This window comes from Mixophyes fleayi, chromosome 6 (assembly GCF_038048845.1).
Source record: "Mixophyes fleayi isolate aMixFle1 chromosome 6, aMixFle1.hap1, whole genome shotgun sequence".
In the NCBI taxonomy this organism is placed as follows: Eukaryota; Metazoa; Chordata; class Amphibia; order Anura; family Limnodynastidae; genus Mixophyes; species Mixophyes fleayi.
The window spans coordinates 33,363,525-33,373,781 of record NC_134407.1 but is presented as its reverse complement, the minus strand read 5'-3'; the positions used below and the strand labels follow the sequence as shown (position 1 = coordinate 33,373,781).

Genomic DNA, 10,257 nt, shown 5'->3' with positions numbered 1-10,257 from the left:
CAGTATAATGGAAAAATGCACAGACAATCTAGGAATAAATTTATATATATATAAATATGATGTTGTTTCCACAAGGATCATACTGTCAAGCAAACACCCAAAAATACTGCAAAACCCCTACCATCTTCCTGCTTTCACACTAGCTCCCCCTTCAGAGTTTAAGCAATGCACTACAAAAGTCACAAAGGCAATATATACATATTAGGTAACCAAGGGGTTAAAAATGTGTCATAGAGCAAATAAAACAATAAAATACTAGTGTAATTAGTGAATTTTCATTGGCAGTGTAAACATGAATAATATATATATATATATATATATATATATATATATATATATATCTATAATTTTATTTTCTATATATATGTATATTATTTTATTTTGCAGGCATACAGATTTGGGGTTTGGTTGCAAATTCATATCTATCATATTATAATTTAAGGAGAATGGTTTTACAGAGGCCAGATAAAACCTGCTAGAAACAGAAAGTGAGATTAATATTTCAATGTAAGCTTTCCGGTCAGTTGTATCTGCGATAGATGTGGACATCCCCAGCCTCCCATCTGGATGGATCACTAGAGACTATTACTACAGAATTTCTGCAGGAGTTTTTAAAGAATTATGGAATTAAAGAGAGCACTGCTTATGTAACATTGTGATCCATGATTATTTCTCTGTGATGTGCTTTACTTACAGAAGTACATTGTTTTATGCTGGATTCTCCAAACACCACTGAGCTAAAGAGTAACACAGGGTACAAGAGGCAGGTGGGAGAGCCCCGGTGACAAGCACAGGGGGAGCCTTGGGAATTAATCTGTATCTCTGACATCAGCACTGCGGCAAAATGGACAGTTCCATCTGTGTAGTTTTAAGTTAACACCATAGTCAACTGCTGAGGAATATCTTCATCTGGCAAAAACAATTCCAGCATATAAGAAAATTGCAGCTTTCCAGCAAAGTAGTGGTTAAATCCCATTGCCTGGTAACCAAAGCTAATGCATTTTCCCACAGCTATTGATCGTGCCTCACAGTATAAAAGCTAGGTCGCAGCTGTCCCTCCCTCATCCTCTCTCCAAGATGAGTTTTGGCTCAGATCATTACCTTTCCTCTTCATACAGGAAGATTTTCGGTGACTCTCCCAGGTCAACCAGTCGCCTTGGGGTGAGCAGTTCTTCGTCCAGGACAACAATTTCTGGTGGTCTTAGGTCCCAGTCACTGTCCCGAAGCAATGTTTCCTCTGGGTCCTCTTATAGGAGGTCTGCCCGTCCAGGTGGATATTTTTCCGGAGAAAACTTAGACCTGACACAAGCAACAGTCGTGAACAATGAGTTCAAAATCATCCGCACAAATGAAAAGGAACAACTCCAAGGTCTCAATGACCGTTTTGCAATGTTCATTGAGAAAGTCCACAACCTGGAGCAACAGAACAAGGTGTTGGAGACGGAGCTTGTAGCCTTAAGGCAAAGGCAGTCTGAGCCCTCCAGGCTGGGAGAGCTCTACCAGCATGAGATTAAAGATCTTCGGTCTCAACTGGAGGACATGAACGCAGAGAAATCCCAGCTCATCATCGAAAGGGACAGCTTAGAAGATGATTTTCATAAACTGAAGGCGAAATATGAAGATGAGATAAGGATGAGAGAAGAAACAGAATATGCTTTAAAAGCGCACAAGAAAGATGTAGATGATGCCACCTTGACTCGCTTGGACCTGGAGAAGAAGGTGGAATCTCTGTTAGATGAAGTCAATTTTCTGAGGAAAGTTCACGAAGAAGAAGTAACCGAGTTGATGGCTATGATTCAAGCCTCCCAGGTCTCGGTGGAGATGGAGATGGCTAAGCCTGACCTGACCTCAGCTCTGAAAGAGATCCGCTCTCAGTACGAGAATCTAGCTGCGAAAAACCTGCAATCTGCTGATGAATGGTACAAGTCGAAATATGCCAATCTGAGTGAGCAGGCGTCTCGCAGCTCCGAAGTTATCAGAGCTAGCAGGGAGGAGATCAACGATTATAGGAGACAGCTTCAGTCCAAAACAATTGAGATCGAAAGTCTTCGTGGTACCAGTGAGTCTCTGGAAAGGCAGATCCAGGAGATGGAGGAGAGACATATAGAAGAGGCTACTGGTCTGCAGGTAAATCTCACATTTCCCATTAATACCCATAACCTTAGCTCACTGAGATGCCGGTCTCTATCCATGGTGCTGAACAGCCCTCTGTAGTACACAATAAATATAAACTAACCAACTATTACACGTTACATTATGTGGAAGCTCTCATGCACAATAACAACCCTATTTCAAATATAAAATACACATATTTTATAATATTTTTCATATCAATAATGTAGACAGTGTTTGTAGGGCGGTGCATTCATTGGCTAAAATTCATTCCTACATATTTGGCTCTTAAACATATAACGGAATAATTATTAGATATTATTGTACACCAACTCTGTAACAATTTAGATTTCAAAAATACAGCAACATAGGTGTAGCACAAATATTGAAATTGCAACCTTTTGCTTGCACACGGTGACTTACAATTATGGAACATGAATGTAATACATTATATCTACTTATGTAACAGATTAAATTAGGTGCTTTGTGGTACACTGAGAATTAAAGATCATCTGGAGGAAGGGAGGGGGGTTAGGGAGTGGCAATCTCCAGTCTAACAAAGACACTTCATAGAGGTATCAGGGGATGTATCCAAAAGACACAAACTAGAGGAAGCAGGGAGCACGGATTACTGTCATAGGTTATTAAAATCATGAGCTCTAAGTATGACCCTATCATACTTTATTTTTTTTAAAGGAGAATTGTAATTTAGATCTAGCATTGTGGTTTCACTTACTCCAGAATAAAATGCTTTTTTACAGCACATATATTTGCTCAATCCTATTTTTGCAGTGCATAAAATGTTTTTAGTGCAATATACAATCTTCCATCATAACCATCCACCCATCATAATTGGTGAATACTAAACAGCTTAAGATGAAATGTATATATTTTTAATACCTTTATGTTCAAATATAAACACACACAGCTTATGATGTAAGCAGAGAGATAAAATGAATATTGAATTTGACTAAATGATTCATTAAAACAAATAGTTATGATCATATTTACGCTGCAGACAATTGCAACATCTTTCTTTATACTTAAACATGTATTCTAATTTTCAAGCTGATTATTTCTATTAAGAAGGTGGAAAAAAAAGATCACTTTGAATTGTGACTGATTGAGAGATGAGCATTGGGTCCACTTATTATAACTTTAATAGCCATATGTAGGTAGGGGCATCTAGTTCATTGCTGCATAAGATTTTAGGAGCTATAGGAAAATGTGATGATCCAAAATTGAAATCAGTGCTGTACATATACTGATGATCTGTAGAAGCACTGGTACATCATTTAATGGAGTGAATGCAGAGGAAAATCCTCCAGCAACACTGCTATGAACCAGCAATAGAGCTGATAGTCTACTTCTACATAGAAATGCAGAAGTCTCAGTTACACACACATTTGTAAATGCATGATAAGCCACCTGCCACTTCACGGCACTTCTGTCAATAGGGTGGTCCTAACTCTAAACAATGAGAGTCCCTATATACTGGGTCATACATTCATGTGTTTTTAAATTGAGAGCTAACTTACCAAGAGGTACCCCAGGAGCCTCCAAATAGCAACAGAGGACCAGACTCCCCATCAGCTACTGATACCAGAACATGCCTCTCAAACAAATTAAGTTGCAAAGTCGGTCTCTAGCTTCACAGCAGGTGCTTGAAAGGGTGGAATTATCCACAATGGAAAAAATACAGAGAAAAATCCTCCAGCAACACAGCTATGAGCCATTGTTAGGGAGTGTTTTAAGTCACTCCGTAGGGACTGTATGCAAATAAACCACTCTATTTGTGGTTCACAGATGTCTAGGAAATACCATTTAAATGGAAGCCTTTGGGTCAAGAGCATGACATTTACCAGAGCAGAGACAGGGATGATAATTAATGAACAACAAAAAAATGTGAGACAAGGGAGAATAGTAATTTCTTTTTGTCTTGTGAGGTCACACAACTATTTATTCACAATTGCATCTGATTATTAATTGTGATTTAAATAATATAGGGCAGATTGGCATCCTTATGATGAGAGGAGCTGGTCGGACATGGGTAGATTGAGTGGATCCATGCTATAATAATGTGCCTGATTCTGCACACACATACATAATGAGATATTGTCGTGCACGACACAATATTTTAATGGGAGGCAGAGTGTGCATATATGTGAGCATTCTCGTTATATCAGGTGTCTGCAGAGCCTTTTCCATTGTGTACAAAGACAGGTCTTACACCCATGCAGAAGTAGTGGTGAACTGACTAACCTGCTACCATCAATGATATCCCATATGTGCCACCACACTTTTTATAACAGTACATTATTATGTGCACATAAACCTATGTACTTAAAAGTATAACTATATAACATACTTGCCTACTTTTTCAAGGCAGGGCTTAGCTAATCACCTCATTTTGGGCCCCATCCTGCGACGTAATGATGCAGAGGATGGGGCCAACATTACCTAAGAATCGCGTCATTGAGACTCTAATTCTGCCCACTTCACTAGGAAGTTGGCAAGTGCAGGAGGTTGACCTACTCTCCCGGGACTCCGGGAGACCTACCCGGAATTCCAGAGTCTCCCGGACATTCCAGGAGAGTTGGTTATATAACTAACTAAATATACATTTGTAAAACTTGAAATAAAGTTACCCTCATGAGATATGTAAGACAAAGATCAGTGTGCAAAGGGCAGCACTTCAGGAGAAAAAAAGGAAATGTTTTAATTTTGGCGAAATCCAAAAGTCTGTAATAGACCACAAGTCTATTAAATGTTGTAAAAGTTTTACAGAGGAGCATCAAAGGTAGAATGAGCATGTGCTCCAATGTATAGCACTGTGGGCAAATGGTGCATTTCTACATAACAAATATGTTTTTCTCTGCATTTTCCTACAATTCAAAAACGAGAACCAGATTGTTATGTACTTAGTGAGGCTCCTCTGGGAAGTCCTGTTATAAAGTGGGTGGTTACAGAACAACCTGCAGCCAATCAGATCACTGGAATTACAAAATGTATAAATTAATGCATAGAACATTTGCTTTCCTATATAAAATTGTGGAAATATTAGAGACTGGAAACACTAGAGACCTTTTACTATTGAAACAGAATCAGTTATTTTAATAAAATGAATATTCACAATGGTGAGACTATAATATTCATAACTGCACCAGTAGCTTTGCCCAGCGGATACAAGAATCAGTCTATCTTGTTAATTATAGGATACGATCAGTCAGCTGGAGAACGAGCTGAGGAGCACCAAGGGTGAGATGGCCCGCCATCTGCGAGAGTATCAGGATCTGCTCAATGTCAAGATGGCCCTGGACATTGAGATTGCGGCATATCGGTAATTATACAATATGTTTCCAATGCAAATATTTACTCAGCATTTTCAACAATGTCAGCACAGAAAAAATATTATTCTATTTATCACACAATATTTAGATGTGTGAAATATATTGTACATGATAAGATCGGGGTAAAGGGGGCGTTTGACTAAATAAAGATTTAAGGCCTACAGTATAGATGTTTTATTATTTTTGATAATAGTGAATATTGAGGTAATCATGTTTTTTCTGATTGATTGTAATCATTAGGACCGGTACGCTCAAATTATAGAAATATAATTTTCCGTATGTTACACTAAGGGGGAGATAAAATTCAACATAAAATTCAACGCAATGGGCTGAATCATTAAGCAGCGTATCTGACGGTTTTGTGCGTATTGTTCAGAAAAATCACACTACATGTGCTCAGAACCGGATGATACCAATAGAACGCAGCCACGTCCAAGGCAGCTGTGAGCGCAAACGACACTTACTACAACCTCTGATTCACAGGAGTATATCGGGTGGGGAATGGGCGGATTCATGAGGTAATATACAGTAAGGTCGTTCCTGTGCAGCCACATCCAAGTCAAACTCAGGCGCACACAGAAGTACGCTGGTTCTCTTGCTCCAAATAAGGGGGGGCTAGTTTAAGTTCCAAATACTAGTGCTGAGTATGTATGTGAAAACTTGTGTTTGCAACCAGAAGCAACTGTAAACACATATTTTATGTACAGTAGACCTGAAGGGCAGCATAACAAAAGTTTTTCCAAGGAAAGAAATATATATATATATATATATATATATATATACACATACAAGTTAACCCGTGCATGATACTCATGCATTCTAGTCAAATCAAGCTACTTAAGGTGTTAAAAAGGTTCTGGTCATGCATTTGGGCCATAGCCCAGACCTCAACCACCAACCACTCCCCACTGTCACCCCCGGCAACCACCAACCACTCCCAACTGTCACTTCTTCTTCAAGAAATATATATATATATTTTTTAAATCTTTATAAACACTTTCAACAATTAACAAATTAAATTAACAAATTAAAAACATCTTAGTATACCAAATTTCAGCCCTTTCTGAATTTTTTTTTTCCACACACACTAAGAATTTAGTAGGTCAGTGTATAACTCTGCCCAGCAGGTGGCGCTGCAGCTTGGTTTTATTTTTTCCACACACAGACAGATGAACACACGCCACTAGACATTTATAATATAGATTCCAGTTACAATCATGAAAGACTATGTTATTGACAGGTAACATTAATAGCTTAATATATTACTTTTTTTTTGTGTATGTTCTTTTAAAATGTTATATTCCACATAGGTATTGTACGTATCCTGCAGTATCTGGTCTAGTAGAGCAGAGTAAACCTACACACGTATTTTGAGATCCGTTCCTTGTTGACAACGGGAGTACGCAGAGCCGATTTACGCGTGGTTTCAATGAAACGCACAATGCGCCCAGTATGCGCTGCCTAAATGACTCAGGCCCAATGTGTTCAACGCAAAATGAGCAGAGATTCCTTATCGTATTAAGCGACAATGTGTGAGGTCATGTCCGGCGGCACATGACATTGCATCTGTCCCTAAGTATAGTACCCCAACAATAATGCCATTTTCAATTGCAATTAAAATTTAAGTCTTTAGGCTTTAGTAAGAAATGTTCTAGAAATGAAAATACCCCGCCCCTCCCCCCCCCCGCTCACCTAGAGATGGAGAGGGGCTGCATATTAAAGGACAATCTGGGCAGCTCTGTCTCCACTCACCTTGGTCAGGGTCTCCAGGCCAGTGTGACGTGCTAGAGACACAACTCTGTCTGATCACTGAGCAGCATTTACCATCATATATCTCTAGGCTGTAGAAGCATTGGTTACAGGTGCCAGTGGGGGTGAGTAGCTTACTTTCTGTTGGCATAGATGGGAGGAAAAGGGGGTGTACCAAGATAAATTTTGGGGCCCCGGTATAGCAGTTCTTGGGGCACCTTCCATAGCCACCATAGGGGGCAGAGCCACATTAGGTTGGTGACATCTCTTACTTAAAAGGCAGTTCATTGCCCCCAGGCACGCCAGGGCCCTAGTACTTTGTACCTGCTCCACCTCTCAACGCCCCTGAAGGGGGGAGGTAAGAGTAAGAGAGGAGGAAGTAGGTTTGGTTAGGAAAAATAAAAATAGAAGACAAAAGATTTAGAAAACAACAATGTAAGAAAAGAAAAGAGAGGGGACAATTACTTTCAAATGACAACTAATTAGCATTACAACAAGACTAATAAGTGTCAATATGTATTTTTAAATATAACTGTTATTTATTGCTTTCCATATTTTTCCAGGAAATTGCTGGAGGGTGAGGAGACCAGGTTCACTGGAATAAGCATTATGCCTCCAAACCCACATCAGAGTTATTCTTATCAGTCGCGAGTCCACAGTTCTTCATCCAAGATCACACCTGCCGCCACCTCCATGAAGAAAGATGAAGCCGACGCCGGCGCCAAAGTAACTCCTAAAAAGCCTACTCACAAAGCGGAGACCTATGAGGAGATCATCGAAGAAACCGTTGTGTCAACCAAAATAATAGATAAGCCAGAGCAGAATGCGGGAGGCGACAGTAAACCTTAAACAACTAGATCTTTACAAATTAAATAGAATGTTCACTTTGACATAGATCCATTCACTCTTAGAATTACACAATAAATGCTAGTTTCATAGATGGTCACAAACGTGTTCTAGGGAGATGTGTTCATGTTGGATATCAGAAGAAATACCTAATTCTGATATAAACTCTAGAATGTCCTGTCAGTTTCACAACACTTGAGAGCAACGGGTGAGCTCAGCCTACTGTAGATGATCCCTAGTTGAAAGATCCATTACCAGAAGGAATCATGATGCATTGGTGAGGCTTGAGATATACACTGTTCTAGAAAGGAAGAGTCGACCATTCCATCGTGTATTGTTATAGCCACTCATCAATAAAAGCACATCACTCTTTCATACTACTTAAGATAGAATACAGTCTTACAAGTTGCACTTAGTTTCTAGGACATTCGGAAGCACTGTTACAAAATCTAGTATCAGATACTATTGGTGACATGGGGACTATCTTCACTTAAAGCACGTTAGAATTCGTAGGAATTTAGAATGGTTTAGCCTACAATCAAACACATATAGTATTGTAACAAGCGTGTACACCTAGATAAAATGTGCACAAAGACAAGTCAGGCTAGGTCTTTTCACTTAAAGAGATACAGTAGCACTGCACTCACACATGTGTTAGAAGAGAAGCCTTGACTTGATTTAGAAGTTGGCATCAGACAGCAATGTACACCAAAAAAGGAAATTGACACAATCAGATTTTCTAAATGCTATTTCAGAGATGACATTGGGATGTGCCATAGAAAAAGCTACATTTCTACATAAAGATGTGCCTAGGTTAAGATTCTGAAATGTGTTTTAAAATGCCTTACTACAAGTAACATTCCTCCAAGTACGGAGTTTAGGTATGTTGTGGGTTTGCCTTTGTGCCCACAAGTTAATGGGATTATTTGGGACAATTTCAATAGTCGTACCCTGAAATGTTGAAATGTTGAAATCAATGATGATTCTATAGAACTGAAAGTAACATCACTCTAACACCTGCAGACAAGGGAAACAAATAAATGTCATGATATCAACATATGTTGTCTCCTTTCTCATTGGGATTGGCGGAGCGATGGAGGGGGGGGGGGGGGGTTAATGAGGTTTCCCTTACTGGAAAACTTGCACTGCTGATGAATGAAATATATATCCAAATTCACAGGAAATATATTATAAAGGATAATTCTACTCTATAATAATAAATAAAGTCATCTCAGTGAGACGTGCTACTTATAAAATAAGTACTAGATATATGTGACATGATAACATAGGTTGCAAGTAACTAACCAAAATCACTAATAAATAATCATAGGTTATCTGACAACAAAGCATAGTACAGTATAGAGACGGATCCTGTAGAAAGCTGATGCCCCCCTTTGGTCACTGGAAATATTACCAAATATTTTTTCTTGCCTCTTAATGGCTTTTATATGTGTGACATATTCACTTAATTTGTAATAAAGTTTGCAGCGATTTGGCGCGCCGATCTGATGCAGCGTGACAGCATTGCTCAGAGTAAGTATTGTCCTCCTATATACGGGTCGTGCACAGTGCATATTATGTATGTATTGCTTTTTTATACGGCGGGGGGGGGGGGGGGGTTCAGCTAATATTATACACAATTCTGGATGCACTACAATAAACCTCTACAGTAACAAAAGAGGTTTACTGGAGCCACTAATATGTTGAGGGACTTAAAGCCTAGATTCGGTTACGTCATTGTTCTGCCTAAAAATTAACTGTTTTCACAAGGTTGTTACTCAAGCACCTTGGAAAGAGCCTACTAAAGCATACTAGCCAACTCTCCCGGAATGTCCGGGAGACTCCCGAAATTTGGGTAGGTCTCCCGGACTCCCGGGAGAGCAGGCAAGTATCCCGCATACGGCAACTTGATCCTCAAAATGACGCGATTCGCGGTGAATCGCGTCATTTTGGCCCTGTCCCCCACGACAAAAACTGCATTTTGCCCAACCATGCCCCCCTGCCCGGGATCTCCTGGAATTAAGTTTCCAAGAGTTGGCAAGTATGTACTAAAGCAAGGCCTGTATACACATAAATAATCTCTGCAATACACCCAAACCAATGATCTCTGAGCTATAAATATATATATATATAAATGTAGGGAATAATTGAAGGAGGAGAATAAATAGTGTTTGTGAGAAGGTTGGTGGACTAACAACTA

The 10,257-nt window shown here is 39.3% G+C and overlaps 1 protein-coding gene across 1 annotated transcript; it reads left to right on the top strand.

Annotated features, from left to right (window-relative positions):
* Nucleotides 1-946: 946 nt before the first annotated feature.
* Nucleotides 947-9,112, top strand: INA (internexin neuronal intermediate filament protein alpha). Its single transcript, XM_075216222.1, has 3 exons — nt 947-2,127; nt 5,328-5,452; nt 7,775-9,112. The coding sequence occupies exons 1-3, from the start codon at nt 1,078-1,080 to the stop codon at nt 8,058-8,060; spliced, it is 1,461 nt and encodes a 486-aa protein (XP_075072323.1). The 5' UTR covers nt 947-1,077; the 3' UTR covers nt 8,061-9,112.
* The last annotated feature ends 1,145 nt before the right edge of the window (nt 9,113-10,257 follow it).